The 25,918-nt window shown below is 40.5% G+C and overlaps 1 protein-coding gene across 1 annotated transcript in view; it reads left to right on the forward strand.

Moving 5' to 3' along the window:
- Nucleotides 1-876: 876 nt before the first annotated feature.
- The window catches only part of LOC124134082 (conserved oligomeric Golgi complex subunit 1-like), a 69,275-nt gene continuing 44,233 nt past the window's right edge, over nt 877-25,918 (forward strand). Inside the window, exons 1-20 of the mRNA XM_046498724.2 lie at nt 877-913; nt 3,835-3,919; nt 5,393-5,437; nt 7,160-7,339; nt 8,752-8,821; nt 9,601-9,780; nt 10,332-10,379; nt 12,490-12,576; nt 13,491-13,638; nt 14,188-14,244; nt 14,918-14,980; nt 17,164-17,245; nt 17,739-17,844; nt 17,966-18,070; nt 18,530-18,624; nt 20,132-20,287; nt 23,076-23,273; nt 23,805-23,894; nt 24,880-24,984; nt 25,710-25,808. Of these exons, the coding sequence (XP_046354680.1) occupies nt 892-913; nt 3,835-3,919; nt 5,393-5,437; nt 7,160-7,339; nt 8,752-8,821; nt 9,601-9,780; nt 10,332-10,379; nt 12,490-12,576; nt 13,491-13,638; nt 14,188-14,244; nt 14,918-14,980; nt 17,164-17,245; nt 17,739-17,844; nt 17,966-18,070; nt 18,530-18,624; nt 20,132-20,287; nt 23,076-23,273; nt 23,805-23,894; nt 24,880-24,984; nt 25,710-25,808 (2,021 nt within the window). The 5' untranslated portion in view covers nt 877-891. The remainder of the gene's footprint in view (nt 914-3,834; nt 3,920-5,392; nt 5,438-7,159; nt 7,340-8,751; nt 8,822-9,600; nt 9,781-10,331; nt 10,380-12,489; nt 12,577-13,490; nt 13,639-14,187; nt 14,245-14,917; nt 14,981-17,163; nt 17,246-17,738; nt 17,845-17,965; nt 18,071-18,529; nt 18,625-20,131; nt 20,288-23,075; nt 23,274-23,804; nt 23,895-24,879; nt 24,985-25,709; nt 25,809-25,918) is intronic.

Genomic DNA, 25,918 nt, shown 5'->3' on the forward strand with positions numbered 1-25,918 from the left:
CTATTTACAGGCCGCCGTCATTTAACTGGAATATTGCTGAGTGCGGTGTTAAACAACAAAGGAACTAACAAGACACAACCTAAACTGTGGTACGTGAGGTTTAATTTTTCCTTCAATAGGAGTGAGTGAATGAATGTGACACTCGTGAAAATATCTCCTTTCCCCGTGTCACTAGATGAGAGAAACATGATATTTCACTCGACACATGAAATATCCTATATTTACGCAATATTTTAGCACTATATATGTACGGCGGGCGATCCTAGAAATGGGATTCAAAACATTGACCTGTCTGAGGAATCGAACCCTGGACTTGGACCGGGAAAAAACGCCAACAATACATTTAGTAAATGTTACCCTGCTTTGTAAGGCTTACCAGAGTTATTTAACAGCATACTTTCGCTTCGATGCGAAACTGGTAAACAGACAAGTCCAAACGCAAATACAACACAAGAGCCACAAATTATTATTATTATCATCATCATCATCATCATCGTCATCGTCGTCGTCGTTATTATTATTATTATTATTATTATTATTATTGTACATTATAGTATTACTATATTTATTGTCGTTTGTCACAACTAGACTCACGGATGAAAGGTGTGTTTGCAAGTGCTTCTACCCCTGATAATATTTTCATATAATAACTGCAAGCCTTGTAATTAATGAAACTATTTTCGTTTTACTTCTCAAATTTAGATTCGAGCGATATACTTTCCCTTTTGTATTCCTCCATCACAACTAGATTCTTGTTGTTGTTTGTGGTCGCTTACAAAGCAACAACGCAAGGAAGCCTTTTCGTACATTTAGAATGTTTATGCAAGCCTATGGAAGGGAGTTAAGCGGTGTGTTTTGTTGGTTTAGACAGAGTTCTCCGCCCTTTCCAAGATGGCAACTGACACGCACCGAAGTGAGTTGGCACTTACAAATTATATACACAATTCACATTTCATATGTTTAACAACAACTGCGGGAAGCTATAAGCTGGCTTACTCATATTTGCAGAGTGACATTTCGTATCTGATGACAAATTGTTCCCGCTGATTTTGTATTCGATCGCTATTGTCAAGGGTTGTGCTCAGGAACCGGTTTGTAAACAGTAAAGACTAAAGTCTCGACATGATGAACTAAGGCAATGCAGAACACTTCCAAGTGATATAAAACCACAAAATGTTTGTGTTACGATTTTTGTGTTATGTTCGATAAACAAGACGTTGAATTTATTGTAACATTTTACATGTCAATCATACGTCATGATTGTTACATCTGTTTGGTTATGTTTTTAATGATAATCAAAAACTGGTCACAAATGTCAAAGTCTGACAGTTCATAAAAAAAATACCTTGCAATTTGAAAACTCCGAGTGATCGAAAAAAACTATCAGTCAGCGTTTCAATAAAGTAGGGACTGTGTTGGCGTGTTAGGGAGTACTGAACTTGACTGGGCACACTTTTACGAACTTTAATTAGCTGTGTGGAGGATCGAACTCGGGTTGCCAGCTTTAAGCTAAGCTAAGCTCATTAGCTAATCTAATTAGCCAACACTTTACCACGGGACCACAGGTGGTTAACTTCAGCCTTGCCATAAGTTGCATAAATGCTCATTGAGGATATTGGAATTGTTAATGCGAAGTACAGCACTAATCGAGCTACATTAGTAATGCATTAATCTATCTAGAATCCTAAAGCTTCACTGTCTGTGGTTCACTTTGTGAATATTCATAACTTTGATGTTGATATCTGGAGCTCTCATTTTACTACAGTAGTATATGAGTCACTGATGTGCTCTACTCTTTATCAAGTGACTTAAGGTTGATATAAGATAGGGCCTAGTTTACATATTTACCGAAATATTTGCATCAAATAAAAGTATTGTCCACCTTGTCATTTATTTCTATAATGATTGGACAAGATAACAGATTGATAAACATGACAAACTATCTGATTGTACGCTTAATACAGATTGAATTATTACTTGATGAATCGCTCAAGAACTACTGTGGACTACTGGTGTGTTTGGTCCAGATCATTCTTCTATATATGTTGGAGTGTAGCCATGATGAAAATGACAGTTGTTCACCTAAGGGCTAAATTGTCCCTTTTGGTTTTTTTACCTGCAGGATAAGCATGCCACTGGCAACAAAAACATTGCATGCAGTTTCCTTTGATGTATAAAACTTATAAGCAATGGATAAGACTCCAAGAGGACTCTAAGAACAACACAAGTAATACCCTGTCCACATTATGTCAAAGTGAAATCATGAGAATCTCAGGATTTATCTAGACCTGCTCAGAGGCTGATATTTGGCCCAATGTACAGTCAAGTCCCGTTCCGACATTGTTGGTTGCATATGATTATGTTGGATTAACAAGGATATTGGATAAACGAAATTAGGTAGTATCAACGTTCGTGATAGAAAATTGGAAACTACACAATAGTTAATGATTCAAACATGTTGTAACAAAAAAATGAAAAATGAAATATTCATATTGTTGTGTTACATTGTTAGTGGACTATCTTTTCTAATCATGCAACCTCTAAAGTTTAACACAAAACTGACTTTCTGACTTGACCTGTAATGGGATGTCCTCAGTGGTAGCGAGAACTTGTATCCGATTTTAATGAGATTGAGGTAATCTAGGCATGTGATTAATCCTGTTTTGTTTAATAAAAGCAGTAATTGTTTATTGTTAATATTGTTTAGTAAGTTTATCTCTGCAGCCGTTTAAATATGCAGCTACTTGCCGACTCGTCTTGCATCAAAACATGGGGCTGTGTACTCGCGGGCAGATGACTACGGAGTACGCTGATCACTCTGTCGGATTAACGAGACTGATTAATGAGTGATTTCGGCAATTTGTTGCAAGTTAGGTGTGTCGGAGTCGGAGTGCGAGACTGTCGGATTAACGGGTCTAAATAGCACCGATTTAATCCGTTCCCATCATTTGTGTCGGATAAAGCCAACTGTCGGATTAACGTGTGTTGGATTAACGAGACTTGACTGTAAACATTCCTAATTTGAATTAAAACGTTTCCATTTCTTCAGAATTTACAAAAACAAGAACATTAAAACAATCAAATTTTGAACAATGTTATGCTTTTTTACCCAGTTTGTCTGCCAAGGACACTTTGTCTGCAATCCTAGATACATCCCTGGAATCTGTTGATCCCTAGAGTGAATCAATGCACACCAAAGATTCATGTGATTTCTCTGACTGACACAATGTTATGGTTGTAACATAATTTCTCGATAATTTTGCATAATGACCTGAAGATGCGTCAGTTTTACTTGTAAATTAGGTTCAGAATGGCTGTTGAATTCCTGGCTCGGAATCAACTTCAAAAACAATATAATAGTTTGACCTCTTCGTTATGGTTTAAGATCATTGAAACTTGGAACTGGTTGACATGAATCATGTATGAGGTGGCAGAAAAAGGCAATACTAATCACACGTATGATTGAGTGTTTAGACCCGTGAAGATCTGGGTTAGAATTGATCTTCAGCAACCCATGCTTGCTGTAAAAGGCAACAATGCTTGTCGTAAGAGGCGACTATTGGGATCGGGTGGTCAGGCTTGCTAACTTGATTGATGCATGTCATCAATTGCGTGGATCGATGCTCATGGTATCAATCACTGGATTATCTGGTCCAGACTTGATTATTTACAGACCTCTGTCATATAGCTGGAATATTGCTGAGTGCGGCATTAAGCAACAACTTGAGTGTTCAGTGCTTCCTATGTATATCTCTGTCTATCTTTATATCTGTATCTATTACTTGCATTGGATGATAGTTTTAATGATGGCTACATGACTTATGTCTGTTTCAGTCAAACCGCCAAACGAGATGGACACTAATTCACTTTTTGACAAGATGACGATTGAAGAGATACGTGACACTGAAAAGAAAATCAGGTAAACTCATATGAACATATCTGTAGAAATATTGGGAACTTGACAATCTGTAAGACCAGATTTTGGATTATCAAGACTCGATTTAGCTACATCGACCATGCACCAGTGCAACTTATTATTGAAAAATGCAACCTAATATTTATATCTTCATGTACTAAGTGCATGTAGAAAAATTAAGTTGTTGGTAACACATTCTTTGCAAATCCCTCAATTAACTGAAATATGCATGGCAGTTTACGAACCGGATGTTGATTTCATTACGCGATTTTTATTGAACTATGCATAGACTTGTTAGGTCAGTCAAAATATGAAACCATAATCCTAGACTATCTCAGCAAGGGTAGAAACTGGACTTTTATAGTCAGTTAACTCCCTTGCCTCGGGAAGATGAGCAGATTGTGGAAAACAAGAAATATGTCAAAGTTGTCCTTGATGAAATTTAACATGTAATTAATGTGGTATCCATTTTTCCAAGCCATATTGGATGTTTTCCAAATTTGGGATTGAGGAAAGAAAATTGATTATCCAGAAAATGATTCATGCACAATGAATAATCCAGTAGGTTTCCAAACTTCAAATCACAGTTAAACATTGTTTTCAACCAATCAGATTGCAGCACACATTCCATTCACTTTACATTTTATGATCGATTCCTTGGTTGGAAACTAAAACCAACCATTCATTGAATAATTGAAACTGTAGGAGTCACCATGACATGGTAGTTACTCCTCCTGCCAGACCGTGTGGAATGTGACTCTGTAATGTGAATCTACTGACATGACCAGACAAATGTGGAATCTAAAACATGGTAAAACATACAATAAACATGATAACTAGTGTGAACTGAAAATGTCAAAGTGTGACACTCCATACCTTTATTTGTTACAATTTGATTTTTCCTGTGTTGAAAGTTGGAGTTGAGGTTGGCATTTCCTGCATATTTTATAAGACAGTTAGCCTACACATGATAATGTTATTTTTTTGCATGTAAAAAAAATACCCAGTGTACAGGAAATACAACTGATGTTGTAAATTCATCATGTAATCGTTTATCATAAAGTTCCCATTTGTTTTAAAATGTTGACTAAGTCTGTTCTCCGTTGTGAAACAATGTAGGTTTTGACTGTGCATTATATACGAAATAGCAGTTTTTCCTGAAACTTGTACCCAAGAATTAGAAGGTCTTCTACTCACTAAGTACATTGTGTTGTGAAGGACAAGAAACAGTATCCAAGCAATTATCCTCACTCAGAAGATAAGATTTATTTTTTCTGTGAAAGTTAAAAAACCCAGCATACCTGTAGCCCTTTAAGATTGTTGCTGACCAGAGGCTAGCAGACTAACTTTAATTACTATTTGAGGTTTCTTTGCTTTTCTTCTGTACATGCTTTTGTATTCGCTGTGAATGCTTGAATCTGAGTGCAACTAGAACCAGTTACCATGGTTACTGATGTATTTTTGTGTTCTCCACAGACTTGACATTGAGAAGAAGAAGGAAGATCTACGAGTCATGGTTGGGTGAGTTGGGCACATGTTTCTTTTTTTACAAGCCATGAAATGCCAACCTAATTGTTACATGTGTAGCAGGGAATAGAGTCATCCCACAGATGACATCCTTACCATGTCAGCTTGCTGACAGGGTTAACCTCTTTGGTCATGTGGACAAGGCGTCCAACCTCAGATCAGAAGGTCTGTGGTTCAAATCAAAAATTTTATGGCAGCTACACATGTTTCTTTGAAATTCCCTGCCTGCCATGCTAGCAATGTGATGAGTCACTCTGTAAGGCCGATGGTGATTGGTCTATGACATTTACTCAGCCAATGATATTGAATGGTGCAATTTAAAAGATGCCATGTGTAATGGAACACTGGTCTGCCAAACTACATCAGCCCAGAATATGTTCTTTTCTTGCTAAGCTTCAAGAAGCTTATGGTAATGTGACAGAAGCAGAAATATATCGGTGGTCAAGTACTGCAGGGTTAGAAATTGGCACTAGACTAGTGGACCAAAAATGTTAGTTTCTACCGCTGTACTGAGAACAGTCCGGACAATGATACTGATAATGAAGGGGGCAAACAAGATGATGTTTGACGGGAGACTAGTTTCAGACTACTCAGTCAAGCTAACTGTTCATATTCTGATAATCTGGGATAGAAAATAAAAAATATTTCTGGGGATCATGATATTTCTTTTGAAAACTTTGCAGGCCCTACATTTCTTCCTGCATGGCCCACATGTTTGGAGAGAGGTGGGGAGTGGGCCCGCATTGGCTCAGGGTTTGAATGGACACTGAATGTCATTGAAGCTCAAATATTTCAGCTAGTTAGACACCTGTTAATATGGTAAAGATCCGGAGAAGAATAGGTCTTCAGCATCCAATGGGGGGCACGGGTGGCCCAGTCGTCTAAGGCGCCGCGATTCGCTGTGCAGAGTTGCGTCCCTTGGGCACACCAGAAACCTATGATTGTGGGTTCTAATCCCGGTTCGCCCCAATTATGTTTCTAGGTTTGTCGGCACCATATCCGTGCTCGTGGGTATCACCGAAGTGGTAAACGTCTGAGACCTGCATCACTTCGGGCTTTCCTCCCACATTAAGCTGACACGCCGCGATATAACTGTAATACTGTTAAAAGTGGCGTTAAACCCAACTCACTCACACTCAGCATCCAATGCTTGCTGTAAAAGGCGAATATGCTTGTCGTTAGAGGCGACCAACGGAATCGGGTGGTCAGGCTCGCTGACTTGGTGGATGCATGTCATCGTATCCCAATTGCGTGGATCAATGCTCATGATGTTAATCACTGGATTGTCTGGTCCAAACTCGAATATTTACACACTGCCTTCATTTAGCTGGAATATTGCCGAGTGCAGCGTTAAACAACACACAAACGAACAACTAGGTATAAAAACAAGGAATTCAATCATGCATATTTCCTGTAATGTTGGTATTCTGTGGATCGCAGTGAACTGACTCATCTCCACAAGGACCCAACAAATAGAAAACAATACCTGTTGCCATGATTACCTTTTAAACTTTTGTGAAATGTCAATTATGTTTTAACACTGATATACCTGCGCCAGACTCATTTATTTAGGAGGTTCCATGATGTGGCTGGAATATTACTGGCTGTGTCTGTAGATCTTCACTGAAACCATTTTCCCCACATCCTGTGTGACCTCCTTGTGTTTGAACTCCGTCAGAGGGGGAGTGATGTTTATTGGTGCTTGAACTCCTTCAGAGAGCGGTATCGGGACTTGATCGAGGCAGCCGACACCATCAAAGACATGAAGACCAGTTCGGAGAATGTGACCCAGTCTATCGGCCACATGGAGGACATGTGCAAACAGCTGAAGCAGAACTACATGGTGCGTGGGGTGTCCTACCACCAAAAGGCCAAGGCCGACAACACCACGGGCAAGTAAGTCAACTGCTGCAGTGTTAGAAATATGTATAAACATATAGCCTCGCTCGCTGTAACACCTTTCATGTTACTGTTCTTCTTATACCATGTTATACTGCAGGGTAATCAGTGGCTTCTGTAAGTTCCGTTATTTTCCCACAAACACACATCTTCATGTCATTGGAAATAGCATTTCAACAAACTTATAATGAATTACACAAGTGACTCCTGTTATTACACTATCTGGTAATAATAAGTGTTCATTGTACATCTGGATTTCTATTTGTAATCTATTTTATTGATTTTATTCAAATTTTCATTTAGTATTGCTTACATAAATTTTGGCGAAAACGTGTGAGAAACTCACCTTTATGTACAGCTACCACAATCAGATTACCACTATTGACAACTTGAAACTAACCTTAGTTGACAGAGAAATGATACATGTATCACAAATACAATACTTTGACTTGTTAAAGGACAAATTTGTCAGAAGCGGCATGGGAGTCAACATATTGTTTCCGCTAGCGAAATAGCAAGACCAAGGGAAGACTCTAACAGTGACTCGGTGGCATAGTTAAAAATATCCACCAATATACCAAACTGCTATGCTTATGGTTTTTATTATTTGAAATATATATAGTGAAAACTGCAACAAAAATAACATAATATTAGAATTTATTACTTGGCCGTGAAGAGATCACCCGTTTAATAAACATACAGCTTTATTACACATTGTGTAATACCAAAACGCGTGCTAATGTACCCTCGGAACACGTTTCTAGAACAAATATTGAAAGCTCTCAACATCCCTTGGCTTATTCAACATCATTGCATGTGGAGTTGATAGATCACTGAGAGGAGTCTAGTATTATTAGTATTCTATATATAATATTCCTGCTACAATGATAATTTCAGATACCATTTCTCCGAATCATTGCAGTAAAATTCCTTTAAATGACTTTATTGAGAATTTCTTAACTGAATCACTAGTGGATCAGGGAGAAAAGCTCTATACAGATGATTGATATTTCCGTCTCAGTATACGAGACAAGTAGTCATAGTAATCTTCATCTTTACATATAAAACAATGCCTAGAGTAACAAGAAAAACAACTGAAATGATAAATCATGTCAGTTGCAAATTAAGGAATGACGCCAGTGTCTGATAATGCAGGGGGTCATCAGTGGACCTCGAGGGCAGCCTTAACACAAAGGATAATTGCAATATAATTGTAATCAGATCCATACGGGTGACTTTTGAAGGCATTTAATCTATTTTACCTGATCAGATATGCTTATTCCGTTACATATTTGGAGGTTTATCAGGTAATTAAGGTCAACAGCTCGTAGTATTTTTCAATGAAGTAAGTCAAGTGTACAAACAGATGTCTTAGCACAGTTTAAAAGGAGATGTTTGTTTGTTTGCAGGAAGAAGCAAGAGGCTGAGTTTTATGGCGTAGCTGCTCAGATTAAGCTCTTGCTGGATATGCCAGAGAAGGTGAGGCTGAGACGGAAATGAGTGTACTGTGTCCTATAGCTATCCCATTGAGACCACATTGTCAACAACCAGGTGCTTGTTCCACAACTGATGCTGGGGCAAGAGGATTCAACTAATGATTGTCAGAAAGACAGTGTTCTTGTTCATCGACTCAGTGGGAATTTTTTGTTGGTGTTATTTGAGCCTACTCAGTTTCCATTCGACCTGTGAAGATTCCGGGGTAGAATAGGTCTTCAGCAACCCATGCTTGCTGTAAAAGGCGACTTTACTTGTCGTAAAAGGCGACTAACGGGATCGGGTGGTCAGGCTCGCTAACTTTGTTGCTGCATGTCATCGATCCCAATTGCGTGGATCGATGCTCATGATATTAATCACTGGATTGTTTGGTCCAGACTTGATTATTTGCAGACCTCCGTCATAAAGCTGTACTATTGCTGAGTGCGGCGTTAAAGAATGAAACCAACCAACCAGTTTCTATTCAGATATAGGATTACTGGCTCACTGGACCTGCAGTGCCAAAAAATATGTGTACATTCAATAGTTTGGACCGGTTGGGTTAAATTGTTTCAGTATGTGGTTCAGTCAGCTGGCAAATTACTGGTCAGTGGAAACACTGCACTGTTTATGCATTTACTTGCGATACTTACATAGTGCTGTGGCATACTCTCAAGGAAACATACTGCAGATGTAGAGATAGTGTGTTGACCTGGCTAATAGTGCCATGCACTATACATAGTTTAGAGCTATATAAGTGGCCTACAACTGTCCCCTGTGTGTAGATCTGGAGCAGCAACGATAGCCGTGACTACCTGACCGCCACCCAGTTGTACCTCCTGGCTCGTCACGTCAACACCAGTCTGCAGCTCAACTCCCAGCGCTCTGCCAACATCCTGTCCTGGTTCCCGGTGCTCACCCGGCAGTGGGCCGCCATCAGCCACTTCAAGAACACCATCCTGCAGGTCAGACCATTTCTACATCGGTGACGCATTCATCATTAGATTTTGACTTTAGTGTTGAAGGACACTTTTTCATGCATGCTCATTTTGAAACCATTGTGTATGTGAAAGACATTTTGATTTTTGTATTTAAGCTGTGATTCAAACCACATCCAAGCTTTAGTTGGTTCAAGGAACATCAACCTGTGAAGATCTGGGGTAGAATTGATCTTCAGCAACCCATGCTTGCTGTAAAAGGCGACTCTACTTGTCGTAAGAGGCGACTAAGATCGGTGGTCAGGCTTGCTGACTTGGTTGATGCATGTCATCATATCCAAATTGCGTGGATCGATGCTCAATGCATCAATCACTGGTTTGTTTGGTCCAGACTAGGTTATTTACAGACCACTGTCATGTAGCTGGAATATTGCTGAGTGCAGCGTTAAACAACAAACAAACCAAATCAAGGAACAGAACTGAAATACTGATATCATTTCAAATTCATTTTTACCCATCCAAATTTGTGCCTATGGATGCATACTTTCGTGTGCTGCAACCTGTACGTCTGGTTCCAGGGATGTCGCAGCTCTCTGAAGGACATGGAGGGAACCTACACAGATAAGGTAAATCTCCATCATGGGGACCCTTCTGTCTTTCAGCAGGGCATGACTAATAGCAGAACGTTATCTTATAAATGTTAATTTACCTAGGTTCAGTCTGTGACTTGAGCCACAAGTTGGAAGCCTGTGTCCAGTAAATGTCTGTTTGGTAAGCTCAGCTAATAACCGTCTATCTAGTGATACTAAAGACTATTAAAAATGATGCTTAGAGCCTTCTTCGGGCTAGTAAACTCCAAAGTTAATAAGACTAAGTTTAGAATAGCTCTTTTTCTCGATTCCGTTGTCGTTCACATGATTTATTTATTGAAACAGGCATATATCTAAGGTTTTTTAATAAAACATAGACTTTGTAGAATTTGTGAAAATAGTTGTATCGAAGATGAATATAACTGTGTATGTGTATATCCAGTACACATTGTACAGTGATGTAAGAACAAAATATCTAAATAACTATTTCTACTACAATCCAAATGTTAACAAATTGGTAAATTAGTGACGTGATTGGACAGACTACCAGTATAAGAAATGTATCTATGTTCATTTATCATGCTATGAACAAAACTACATGAAGAGTTGTGGTGTCTTAGAAACATGAAAGCGGTGCAGTAGCCTTGTGGCTAAAGTGTTCACTCGTCACGCCGAAGACACAGGTTCGATTCCCCACAATGTGTAAAGCCCATTGCTGGTGTCCCCTGCCATGATATTGCTGGAATATTGCTAAAGGCGGCATAAAACCATACTCACTCACTCACTTAGAAACATGGTTGAAAACATGATTGTGTAGTGTGTACTGCCAATACACAGGTGAAACGTGGTGTTAACGTGTAGTCCATGGCACAGATTAAAGATGAATATCTCAAAACATTCATGAGACTTGTCGAATCAATTCAGCCTTGGCACAAGTTTAATCTATTAAATAAAAGTAATGATTGATCAGGTCAACTGCAGTTTTGACCATTTCTCCATGATTCATGGCCTCCACCTGATATGAATTTTTCTATGGTGTCGTATTAGTTCCCATTTCCTATGAAGGGACATCACCTGTTGAAGGAACCATTTACAGACTGTATAACTAGGTCTCAGTAACAGGCAAACCAAAACAAAAACAAAAATACTCCAACTATTTCTAATACCTTAGCACGTACAGGTAGTACTACTAGCTTTTATAAGGTTTGGGTAAATTGACCAATTAACTTTATTGCATTTTTATGGCATTAGAGCTTTTTCGGTGAACGTCTTAATAGTGGCTCCCCACTCTGAAGTGCTGCTTGCTTTGTCCATAGTTGTAGCTGGTAATTCGAGGACTGTTACAAGGCATCACTGTGGTGTAGATGTTGACTGTTTTTGAGAACTTTATTAACACAGTAATACACAGGCTTCTCTATTCTAGCTGTGCTTTGTTGTGCTGGTGTATGATTGTTTACACAGGTGTTTGTTTGAATAGCTGTGATGATGAAACCGAAGGACAATATATATGAGAAGGAGCAGTTAGACATTGTTATGAAGTTATCCGATGAGGACCGCCTCTGTGGGCTAGTGGTAGAGCGTCTGCCCAGAGAGGTGAAGGTCAGTGGTGGTTCAATCCACAGCCACGTCGTACCAATCAACGTTAAAGATAGTAGTTGTTACCCTGCCTGGTGCATTGAGGGGCTAAAACAAGGACTGGTAGAGTTGGAGTCAGTAGCTGCAATCTTATTATAAGTAGTGGGCCCTCACTCCCAAGCATCTGAGGCTTTAGAAAAGTACTTGTGTCTCACTTAACAGATGTGAAGAATGTCGCTAAGAAGGTGAATTATTGATGTTTCATAAAAAACAAATTATTTTTTTCTTGATGACTACACTGATATTGATCACAATTACACAGTCACATGAAGAGGATTAAGGACATGCATACCTTGTTTGCAAACATGGGTGTCATTACCGATTTTCAGTAATCCTTTCATATTAATTTCACAGCTATTTTCCCTTTTCTGCCAAAGGGAATTTGTTTCGGTTAATCAAGTTATTTTCTAGCATTGATGTTGTATATTATTAATCCATCTATTGTATTTGTTCTCTCTGATAAACTGATGATGTCAATGGCTATATATTTTTAAAAATGTGTTCTTGCCAGCAAATAGCTGAGTTCCTGTGTTCGATCCTACTGTTGGAAGACAGCACCCCCAGACAAGTCTTCAATGAGTTCCTTCTTGCCAGGACTGTGAGTAGTTACCATGGTTACACTGACAGCATGACATCTCCAAAGTAACACCCTCATGTGCCAACTTTGGTTGATTATTAAAGTTTTCTTAATGAAACAGATGAACAGTTGATTGAAAAGGGTGATAGATACATAATATGGTAAGGATAAGGTCACAATGGCATTGCCTTTATATACATGCTCGCAAAAAGGTTGGTAGATAATATGGTAATGCCAGAATGGCACCACCTGTTTGTCTCCCAGAAAGGGTGGTAGATATATGATATTGGTAATGCCACAATGGCACTGCCCGTTTGTTTCCTAGAAAGGGTGGTAGATATATGATATTGGTAATGCCACAATGGCACCGGCCGTTTGTCTCCCAGAAAGGGTGGTAGATATATGATCTTGGTAATGCCACAATGGCACTGCCCGTTTGTTTCCTAGAAAGGGTGGTAGATATATGATATTGGTAATGCCACAATGGCACTGCCCGTTTGTTTCCTAGAAAGGGTGGTAGATATATGATATTGGTAATGCCACAATAGCAGCGCCTGTTAGTCTCCTAGAAAGGGTGGTAGATATATGATATTGGTAATGCCACAATGGCACCACCTGTTTGTTTCCTAGAAAGGGTGGTAGATATATGATATTGGTAATGCCACAATGGCACTGCCCGTTTGTCTCTCAGAAAGGGTGGTAGATATATGATATTGGTAATGCCACAATAACACTGCCCGTCTGTCTCCCAGAAAGGGTGGTAGATATATGATGTTAGTAATGCCACAATGGCACCGCCTGTTTGTCTCCCAGAAAGGGTGGGAGATATATGATATTGGTAATGCCACAATGGCACTGCCCGTTTGTCTCCCAGAAAGGGTGGTAGATATATGATGTTAGTAATGCCACAATGGCACCGCCCATTTGTCTCCTAGAAAGCCCTGCAGCAAGCCCTCCACACTAGCCTGCATGGGAACATCAAAGACCAGGTGTCCTCGGTGGTTCGCCTCCTCATCAACACCGTTCACCAGATCCACGCCGTCTTCTACAACACCGCCATTGCAGGGGAGAAGGAAAAAGGAGGTGATGAATGTTTCTTGATGCTGTGACTTGCGTAGTGGGACTCACTCCCAGATGGCCACTGTCAGTTTGTCGACTTTCATTAATAGTGGTCTGTTACTCTGTCTGAATGAATTGGATGATGATATCTGTACCCCTAAGTCTAAGTGTCTCTCTCAGGCACTGCCTGCCTCAGTAAAACACCCTGGCATGTCATCAGTAAAACAGTCTGACTTGTAATCAGTAAAACATGCTGACATGTTATCTGTAAAGCACACTGGTATGTTATCAGTAAAACATCCTGGCATGTCATCAGTGAAACAGCTTGACTTGAAAATCAGTAAAACATGCTGTCATGTTATCAGTAAAACACCCTGGCATGTCATCAGTAAAACAGCTTGACTTGAAATCAGTAAAACATGCTTGCATGTCATCAGTTAATCACCCTGGCATATTATCGGTAAAATCCTTGGTCGTGAGAAAGAGTCCTGCTCATTAAAACACTTGTAGGAATAGTGTTGGTTATTCCAAGTGATGTGAGCATGATGAGTGAGATGGTCCTGTTTGTTGCAGGGCAGTGCAATCTGCTGTCGGAGATCCTGGAGCAGGTGCTCAACAAGTCCCAGGAAGGTAGGATGTCGTGTACTTTATGCTATCTACATGATTTAGAAGTGAATTGTTTTCCTTGGTTGATTCTGGGGCAGATTCTAGATGACAAAGAAGTCCTGACCTGTTTTTGTTCATGGTTCATGGATCGTTGCACATTATTTTAAATTTAAATTATTATTTTTTGTGTTTTATTTGGCATGATGTGTTTGGGTTTGTTGGTTGAGTAGGAAGACATATTATTGACTACAGGTTTGGCCAGTCAATTTGTGTGATTATTTTTAGATTATGGATATGTGATTATTATATCGGAATGGGTGCTGTCCTTCTGTCCGTTCATCATGTTTTGTTTCCGGAGCATAACTCAGAAACCGTTTAATATTTTATTACAAAAGCACCAGGTGAACTGGTTCCTTTTGGTGTTTTGGTATTTCTAAAAAAATATTTTTTGTGTTCCATATCAACAACTGGACACATGTATGGTTCCTTTCCTGGGCTTAACTCGGAAACTGTTTGATATTTTATTATGAAACTTTACATATGTATTAAACACATGCTGAACTGGTGCCTTTTGGTGTTTTGTTATTTCTGAAGAAAATATGTTTTGTGTTTCTTTGGCAACAATCGGACTTGACCTAGGCTACTGTATATATGCATATTGCCCAGCTAGCTGAAATATTGATTGATACATTGACAGCTGGGGGTTTGCTGAGCCTGCAGGGATCAATATCAGCCAAATGTCTGCCAAAATCTGTCAAAGGTACGTAATTTCCCAATCAGAACACTTTCTTGTGTTAAGTATAAAACATGCTATTTTTTATTTTGATAATGACTAACAGATAAAATTATTTGAATAATGTCTCGTTTTTTTTAAGCCATATTTTACTGGAGGTTTTCTGTTTTAATTTGACACTTTGTAAAACGTTCATTTTTGTTATGACATTTGTGTGGTTGAATACGCTGTACTTGTAGTAATGGTGATTAAGTTTATAATAACTGACGGCTGTGGTGTCATGTTGCTGATAGAATCACGGAAAACGTAAACGACACATGTATGTTAGTTTGTACGCCTGTGGGGATTTCTGGTAAAAATATAGGTGCCCAGAGGTGACTAAATGGATGGTTAGTCATATAATCTTTTCTCAATTTCATTGATTCTAATGATGTGAGTCACTGGATTGTCTGGTCCAGGATTGATTATTTAGAACGCCCTCATACAGCTGGAATATTGCTGAGTGTGGTGTTAAACAACAAGAAAACCAAACAGTAAGGATAAGAAATTTATGGATGAACAACTTCTTTATTACAATTAAGAGCGACGTTTCTGTGTAGGTTCTAACACCGTTATCAAGCAAGTGATTATACAGAGTTACTTACTTACTTACTTTGGAGATTTAACGTGCGCTTTCCGACTGATGCGTATTTCGCACACGGGCCCGGCCAGGCCATTTAATGTGTTTCCGAAAGGGGCGAAGGTGGTCTGTGCAACCCAAGAGGGGGGTTTTAGGGGTTGCTTATATAGAATTTGGGAATTTTGAGATTTGGAATAGATGCCGATGGGATTGGGGAGGAGAACTAAGGGAGCTGGGTATGGTGGATGTTTGTTTGTTTATGTGATTTTGATTTGGTGAGTTATTGTGTTTTTAGATGCGTTTTATTAGTTCCGTTTTGATTAAGAATACGCCTAAGGCCTTGAAGTTTTCTAGTTTATTTTGTGGGTTTAGTATTGCTTCTAGAGTTAGAGCCTTGTTTAGATTGAGGGTGGTTTGTAATGCGGTTCGATGTGTTAGGTAGTGTGTGCAGTGGATGAGTGCGTGTTCTGGGGTTTCTGGTTGTTTGCAGTGTGGGCAGTTACCTGTAGTGTGTTTTTTAAATTTTTTTAGGTGGTTATTTAGGTTGGTGTGTCCTGTTTGGAGTTTAGTGATTACTCTGTCGATTTTTCTGGATGGATGGAGAATTTTTGGTTTGGTAAGTGGTTTGCTGAGCACTTTTTTGATTTGGCTATTTGAGTTTAGATATAGGTTATGCCATTTTTTGGTGATTTTTTGCTTGTTTACACTTTTAATTTCTGATTTTGAGAGTGCAGTAAGCAAGTATATATACAAGTAGGAGGCAATGTTTATACAGTAGGGTAGATATTGTTATACTGGGGTAGAGAAGCCTGTTGTGTACACACAAGGGCAGTGATGATAACCATCGGTGAAGTCAGTGCCATGAAACCAAGGGATGAAGCCAGTAATGTAAACAACGGGATTATGGCTGATTGGGGTCTTTGGGGTCTTTGATGACCCCAATCAGCCATAATCCCGTTGTTTACATTACTGGCTTCATCCCTTGGTTTCATGGCACTGACTTCACCGATGGTTATCATCACTGCCCTTGTGTGTACATTGCCTCCTACGTGTATATATACTTACTTACTGCACTCTGTATAATCACTTGCTTGATAACGGTGTTAGAACCTACACCGAAACGTCGCTCTTGATTGTAATAAAGAAGTTGTTCATCCATAAATTTCTTATCCTTACTTAGTACTCCAACTTCTAAATGCCTATCAAACAAGATAACAAACAGTTTAATATTTTCATTGACATAATGAAAGTTAGGTATATAATTATTGAACATATTTGCATGGATTGTATACTCATTGCCAAACCAACCCTATGGGGGTTCAGAGATTGAACAGATCCTAGCTATCTATGCTGGTCGATAGAGGTGAATTAATGGCGGTCAGACTCGGAGACTTGGGGATTAGGGTTGAGTTAGGGTACCACGATTGTGTGGATTGTTGCTCATAATATCAGTCACTGACCCAAAATCAATTGCTTCCAAGCTGCCATCATATAGCTAAAACATTACTGAGTTCAGCAACAAACAACATCATCAAATGATGTATTATTCTCCATTCAGATAATAGATTGTATACTCGTTTCCCCCTGACAGATTTCCGTCCTGTGCTGAGAAGTGCAGGGTCCACAATATCCTCCCAACACATCCAGGACAACTGCCAACAGTGGATCAACACGTAAGTTGTTTCAATAATACCGTATTCGACGTAATAAGCGCCCAGGGTGCTCTCAAAGTTAGAAATAGGGGGCTCTTATTAGAATATAATTTTAGTGAGAAAAAAACCAGAGTTGAAAGATTTTAAATTTCGTGGTTTATGCTGACAGCCTGAAATGACAAAAAAGAAAAGTATGTGCGTATTATACATGACAGATATATTTTTCAGAATTTATTTAACCATAATAAAGCGTGCATATGAATAAATAATAACACGAATAAATAAGTGTACATTGATCAATTGGAAGGGGTGCAAATTGGGCTTGTTCACAAGCCAATATATTAGCAAAAATCGCTGTGGGCGCTTATTAGAGCGGGGCGCTTATTACGTCGAATACGGTACATGTATATTATTATCAACACAAGAATCCATAATTTATTTTGATGATTGTTAAGGAATGTTTGATTCATTGTGCGGAGGTTGTCCTGATGCCTAAATGTCTGTGTGTCCCCAGCTGCATCAATGACATTAAGTCTGGGGTGGGGAAACTGCTGGGATTTGTCAACACCGTGAAGCGCCTGGCGGACATCCGAGACTCACTGTGGGAGCTCCTCACTCAGGTATAGTTTTCTTCCATACAACTCCAAGTATAACAAAATCTTACATGTCACTTCCTTCTCTGTGTAATTCCAGCCATGACGTATATGCATGTGATCAACTCCCAGTGTTTTGTGTTTGCAGGATGGGGATGAGAGTCAGTGGGATTTGATCTGCCGGAGAGTCGTCAACAAAACACTGCGTGTCTGGGGGGACTTCCTGCAACCACTCTTTGTGGACAGGGTCAAGGTCAGTTCCGATGTCCTCAAGACTACTTTCCTTGAGACTCTGTAGTAACAACCCAGGCAGGCAGGGCTTTTGGGGAGTATTTGTTCTGAAATCTTTCATTTCAGATTAAATAATTATTGTAGAAATAGTTCTACACCTGATCAAAGAACAGTACAGATTGGAGCAGCCATTTTATTATTATATTATACAAAGTATGCCTCATTTTATTTTTTAATTAAACAAAAGTCAACAAAAGTGGATAATGTGACTTAGTTATTTCAAAAATATTTCCTACTATTTTTCTTACACTTGGAACACACCAGTAACAAGGAAAAAGCCGTCCTTTTGGGATGTTTAAAAAAAAAAAATAGCTTGGAAACAGGTGCTGCTTGCAGTCTAGGTTAGTATATTTTTCGGCATGTAGTTTTAGTTATGAGATTCCATGAGGTAGTAATGGTGTTTTCTCCATGTTGTTTGTAGCAACTGATCCAGTATCAGCTTGACACAGCAGCGGAACACACCAAGCGGAATGTGTCCAAGGTGATGATCGAACTCACCCCCGACACCAATGACAGGTAGGTGCCATGCTTGAAGCATCTTCCCGAGGCAAGAGAGTTAACTGACTTTAAAAGTCCAGTTTCCTCCCTTGCCGAACTAGCCTGGAATTCCTTGGCTCGATCGTAGCGCCACCAGTGGCTATTATGAGTTATGTCCCTTCTATGCCACTCCTATGGACCAATCAGATTCCACCTCTCGTATCACTTGCATTTGCTTCAAACAAAATGGCGGCGCCTGGTCAATTGATAATCAAGATCTATATTGTGATAGAACAGGTCTTACATCGCCAAGTGCATCAAATCATGTGAGCACCTTGATTAAAAACATGAAAAGATTTGGAAAATATCTGTTGACAATGAGTTGGCGGTGCGCATGCTTTGCAAATCTTGCAATCAACCGAAATCTGATTGACAGTTTATGACTTTAAAAGTCCAGTTCCACCCTTGCCGATTTCGATTTCGTTGCACGATTGTGATTGGACTATGCATAGACTCGTTACTCCAGCCAAAATGTAACGCCATAATACCAGCCTAGTTCAGCAAGGTGGAAACTAGACTTTTATAGTCAGTTAACTCACTTGCCTCGGAAACATGTGCTTAAAGTGGTATTAAACCCAACTCACTCATTTGCTGTCATGGACACTGCACGTCATGGAGCCCTGCCTGAATAAAATGCCTCTTGCGACAGAAATGTTGTCATCATATATGAAAATATATACACCATAATTGTACTTACATGAACACACAAGACACATTGGCATCTGATTTCATTTCTGATAATCCTGATAATTTTCTTTCACATTTATGAATACAAGTAAACTTTCAATGTTATCTCATCAATTCTGTACTTCAAAAATTAGAAAATCTCAACCGCTTTGGCTTTTCATATCAAATATTTTAACACTTATTGATAACAGTTTGTAAACAGTAATAACCAGGGTCTTGAGTGTGAAAAACTACAGCTAACATACTTCAGTGGGAGAGTGAGTGAGTATGGTTTTACGCCGCTTTTAGCAATATTCCAGCAATATCATGGCGGGGGACACCAGAAATGGGCTTCACACATCGAACCCTGGTCTTCGGCGTGACGAGCAAACGCTTTAACCACTAGACTACCCGACCGCCCCTTCAGTGGGAGAGAAATGAGTGATTTCATATAATTGTGACTTCATGGTAACCCATGACGTCCCAATGATCCGCAAAGCATTGCGATGAAATTTCATTATTGATCTCACACAAGTGATATCCCCTGTGGACATCCAGTCTTTGATGATAAAACGCTATAATCATCATGACCATAACAATATGCAATAAACAGTTATAATAAATGGTAACTTTGATAAAAATGATGCGTCGTGAAATATCCATCTGAGATATGTGTCAGATAAAGGAACATGATGTTGCCCTGTGGAAGATATTGGTCAGTTTCCTGCTATATGGCGATGGCAAGAGTGTACCACTAAACATATATTTCGAATTTATAGAGAATAATGTGTTTTGATGACCTTCCCTTCATATTGTCCAGCTCGCTGCAGCATGAAACGAACCTGGCCAGCTATCTGTGGACTGAGTCGAGCGGAGACATTGCTGCCAGCTCGGTGTGGACCCCCTCCAACAAGAGTCTGGCTGATGGTGGGGGCCTCATCCTCAAGGCCCGGGCCTTTACACCGGCAGTACAGAGGTGGGTACAGCTCTACATGTACAGTGCTACAGGTACTGGGGTGGGTACAGCTCTACAAGCACAGTGCTACAGGTACAGAGGTGGGTACAGCACTACTTGTACAGATGTACTGGTACAGAGGTGGGTACAGCTCTACATGTACAGTGCTACAGGTACTGGGGTGGGTACAGCTCTACAAGCACAGTGCTACAGGTACAGAGGTGGGTACAGCTCTACATGTACAGATGTACTGGTACAGAGGTGGGTACAGCTCTACATGTACAGATGTACTGGTACTGGGGTGGGTACAGCTCTACATGTACAGTTCAACTGGTACAGAGGTGGGTACAGCTCTACATGTACAGATGTACTGGTACTGGGGTAGGTAGAGCTCTACATGTACAGATCTACTGGTACTGGGGTGGGTACAGCTCTACATGTACAGATCTACTGGTACAGAGGTGGGTACAGCTCTACATGTACAGATGTACTGGTACAGAGGTGGGTACAGCTCTACATGTACAGATCTACTGGTACTGGGGTGGGTACAGCTCTACATGTACAGATCTACTGGTACTGGGGTGGGTACAGTTCTATATGTACAGATGTACTGGTACAGAGGTGGGTACAGCTCTACAAGCACAGTGCTACTGGTACTGGGGTAGGTACAGATCTGCTGGTACTGGGGTAGGTAGAGATCTACTGGTACTGGGGTGGGTACAGCTCTACAAGTACAGTGCTACAGGTACTGGGGTGGGTACAGCTCTACATGTACAGTGCTGCTGGTACTGGGGTGGGTACAGCTCTACAAGTACAGTGCTACTGGTACAGAGGTGGGTACAGCTCTACATGTACAGTGCTACTGGTACTGGGGTGGGTACAGCTCTACAAGTACAGTGCTACAGGTACTGGGGTGGGTACAGCTCTACATGTACAGTGCTACTGGTACAGAGGTGGGTACAGCTCTACATGTACAGTGCTACTGGTACAGAGGTGGGTACAGCTCTACATGTACAGATCTACTGGTACAGAGGTGGGTACAGCTCTACAATACAGATATACATGTACAGTGCTACTGGTACAGAGGTGGGTATAGCTCTACATGTAAAGTGCTACTGGTACAGAGGTGGGTACAGCTCTACAATACAGATCTACATGTACAGTGCTACTGGTACAGAGGTGGGTACAGCTCTACAATACAGATCTACATGTACAGTGCTACTGGTACAGAGGTGGGTACAGCTCTACATGTACAGTGCTGCTGGTACTGGGGTGGGTACAGCTCTACATGTACAGATGTACTGGTACAGAGGTGGGTACAGCTCTACATGTACAGATCTACTGGTACCGGGGTGGGTACAGCTCTACATGTACAGAGCTAATGGTACTGGGGTAGGTACAGCTCTACATGTACAGATCTACTGGTACTGGGGTGGGTACAGCTCTACAAGTACAGATCTACTGGTACTGGGGTGGGTACAGCTCTACATGTACAGATCTACTGGTACTAGGGTAGGTACAGCTCTACAAGCACAGATCTACTGGTACTGGGGTAGGTACAGCTCTACAAGCACAGATCTACTGGTACTGGGGTAGGTACAGCTCTACAAGTACAGATCTACTGGTCCCCGTTAGGTAAAGATCTACTGGTACAGATCTACTGGTACCGGGGTAGATACATTTCTACAAGCACAGATCTACTGGTACTGGGGTAGGTACAGCTCTACATGTACAGATCTACTGGTACCGGGGTAGGTACAGATCTACTGGTACTGGGGTAGGTACAGATCTACATGTACAGATCTACTGGTACTGGGGTAGGTACAGATCTACATGTACAGATCTACTGGTACTGGGGTAGGTACAGCTCTACATGTACAGATTTACTGGTACTGGGGTAGGTACAGTTCTACTGGTACTGGGGTAGGTACAGTTCTACTGGTACTGGGATGGTTACAGTTCCACTGGTACAGATCTTCTGGTACTTGGGTAGGTACAGTTCTACTGGTACTGGGGTAGGCACAGTTCTACTGGTACTGGGGTAGGTACAGATCTACTGGTACTGGGGTAGGTACAGATCTACTGGTACTGGGGTACGTACAGATCTACTGGTACTGGGGTGGTTACAATTCTACTGGTACAGATATACTGGTACTGGGGTAGGTACAGTTCTACTGGTACTGGGGTAGGTACAGATCTACTGGTACTGGGGTACGTACATATCTACTGGTACTGGGGTACGTACAGATCTACTGGTACTGGGGTACGTACAGATCTACTGGTACTGGGGTGGTTACAGTTCTACTGGTACAGATCTACTGGTACTGGGGTAGGTACAGTTCTACTGGTACTGGGGTAGGTACAGATCTACTGGTACTGGGGTACGTACATATCTACTGGTACTGGGGTACGTACAGATCTACTGGTACTGGGGTGGTTACAGTTCTACTGGTACAGATCTACTGGTTCTGTTCTGCTTGTACAGAGGTAGGTACTGTTTTACCGGTACAGACGTAGGTACTGTTCTCCTGGTACAGAGGTAGGTACTGTTCTACTGGTACAGAGGTAGGTACTGTTCTACTGGTACAGAGGTAGGTACAGTTCTACTGGTACAGAGGTTGGTACAGTTCTACTGGTACAGTTTACATTTATGTTTAGGCATTTCATAATGACATACCTGCATGTTCTAGCTGTTCCAACTCAGTTTCAAAGCTTTGAGTGACCAATGTTGATTCTAAGAAAAAGCAGGCCTTTAGGTTGTTCATGTTCATTATTATTCCATGTAGTGACGTTATGTCGAATATTTCAGCTTATGTCGGCACATAGACGACAAGCTGAAGAATCTTCTCGAGGACAACAGACCCTACCTTCAGGCAGGGGAGGAGGAGGAAGGGGCGGTGTCAGGGGTCAAGAAGACCCTGGACACTCCAGGCCCCTTTGATAAGTATGGAGACAGCATGTTGATACTGACCTACGTCCAGTCCGCCAGCACCACGGCTGTCCAGGAGTGAGTAGGCATCCAATGTTACACGATTTCAACAACATGTAACAAGTATGCTTAGTACATGATAATAAGGCAAAAAGTTCTTCTTTGTGTAACCCATCATCAATACTTCGATGGGTGGGTGTGTGGATGGGTGTGGGCTGGTGGTGGGTTGGATGGGTATGGGTCAGTGGGCGGATGAATGGTTGTGAGTTGATGGGCGGGTGGCGGATGTATCATCTAAGGGAGACAACTCTTAAGGACAAAGAGGTAATTCACTTGACCAGTGATCAGCCTGCAGCTTTCATTTATCCAAGGATAATTGTAGGATAATTATTATTCTAAACTTTTAGTAAAATGTTTGTACAGACTGAAATTATTTTCATATGGTGTGTATATATTCATGCATGATCATTGATTATTTCTTACAGATTTTTTTAATATCAGATAGGGGGCTAGTTTGTTTTATCACAGGAATGGTTGTGATTGAAGTATTATTTTTATCTTCAGTGACATTCTCAGTGTGTGTCTGTAGCTGTTTGTGTTTCTTCACAGTGTCTTGAATTATCTCACAGAGCAGTTAAAACTGTGGCAGAAATCATTTGAAATTCCTGATCCAACGACAAACTTCAGCACGGAGAACAAGTAAGTTTGACTTGTACACAGGGACGGACAGCCCACAGAGTAACCTTTCTCTGCTACAGTTCCTTGCTCCCAGAATAGTGTAACGAGAGCTCCAGATAAGCTGCGTATCTGCGTGAAATACGCATCAGAAATGCAGAAATACACAGTAAAATATAATCCAAGCGTATCAAATACGCAACGAACATTACAGATACGCTACAAAAATAAAACTTGTGCGTATTATCAAAATATTGTGAAGTAACCCTGCGTATTCGATTAGCAAATCAGCAACTTATTTTGAAATTATAAACGGGCATTCCGTCAACCTTGCCAAACTCCACGATGACAGTTACATCATGATCATTTGCCATCACACTTTCTTGTGGAAGTATCGTTGTATTTTTGAGTCCTATAAAGCTCTCGAACCCACACGACACCAGTTTGCAGGGACTAGATGAATAGTGTTTTTAAATATTTAACTTAAATACCCACATGTGTAAAAACTAGTGGGTAACAGAAATTTGAATACGCAGATAGAATTACTGATACCCAATGATTTTAAAATGCATGGGTAAAATACCCACAATACCAAAAGCTTATCTGGAGCTCTGTGTAACTAACAAAGCATCACAACTACCTTTGACCTGATGGCAATTCATCGATGACAAGTTAAAATATTAACAGTTAACATGGATGTCACACTACACTATCGACTGAATTGATGTAAAACAATAAATAAGAATACTGTTTATCAACTTTTCTATATGTTTTATTCTGAAGCATACATTGCTAAATTCAGAAAACTTTCACATAAGCAATGAAATCACAATTGTCTACGGCGAATTTTGATGCAATTTCATTTCAGCAATATTACCAAGGCGATAGCGCTTGATCTCAGTAATATCTCCGATGGAAGCTGTTGGGGTAATGAATTGTGATACTGCTGCAACAGTAAACATGCCCTTCACGGTCACTTCGATTAAAAAATATGCACATTCAATTTCAGAATTCTTCTGGTCGGAAGGCTGTGTTCAGCGTTGGCCGAGTTGGCCCCCCACCTGCAGCAGTGCATTCTGGGGCCTGTGGTGTGGCAGAAGTCCGACACAGTCAGGTAATACCGACGCTATACTGATTTATCTGGTCCAGTTTGTTCTAGGGCGGTAGGTAGCCTAGTGGCTAAACTGTTGACACGTCATGCAAGAAGCTTCGGTTCGATTCCACACATGGCTACAATGTGTGAAGCCCATTTCTTGTGTTCGGCACCATAATATCGCTGGAATTTTGCTAAAAGTGGCATAAAAGCAAATACTCACTCACTCCAGTTTGTTTAAACTGCAGGACAGTGTGATTCAGCTGATTTAGGTCTTTGAAAGGGCTTTGCTTGAAGAAGACAGCATAACTAATGAGTTTGTGGTCAGAACATGAAAACTGTAAGTGGCATTTGAAGCTGTAGTAGCAAGGCAGGTTTAACCCATGGATTTCAACTTCTTTGTTGTTCTTTCAATGCATAGGCAGTCGGGTAGCCTAGATGTCAAACGTTGGCTTGTGACATCGTCACGTCGAAGGCCCGGGTTCGATTCCACACATGGGTACAATGTGTGAAGGCCATTTTCCGGTTCCCCGCCGTGATATTGCTGGAATATTGCTAAAAGCGGTGGAAAAACATACTCACACTCTTTCAATGCAAGGTTTCTTTTCAGATACTAATACATTAATATACAATTGTCTAAAGTCTGGCCCAGTCTCTAGTTTTGTAGTACGACTGATGTTTAGATATATATAGAAGAAGCTGTTGTTGATATCTGGCTATATGTGTTTGACATGTTCCCCCTCCAGGTCTGTGAAGAAGGTCAGCAAGTCTTCCAAACAAACGGAACATCCCGAGTGGGCAAGTGTCAGAACAAAACTAGACGAGTGTAAGCTCAAGGCCTATAAGTAAGTACACATATATGTAGGGAACCTCATTTCACTGTTGCCTTAGTTACTGGCCTATAGACCAGTACTTCAGATTGCCAGAACCCAGGGTCCCTGGTCCCAGAAAACAA

The sequence above is a fragment of the Haliotis rufescens genome, unplaced genomic scaffold (genome assembly GCF_023055435.1).
Source record: "Haliotis rufescens isolate VD_foot unplaced genomic scaffold, xgHalRufe1.0.p SCAF_1, whole genome shotgun sequence".
NCBI lineage: Eukaryota > Metazoa > Mollusca > Gastropoda > Lepetellida > Haliotidae > Haliotis > Haliotis rufescens.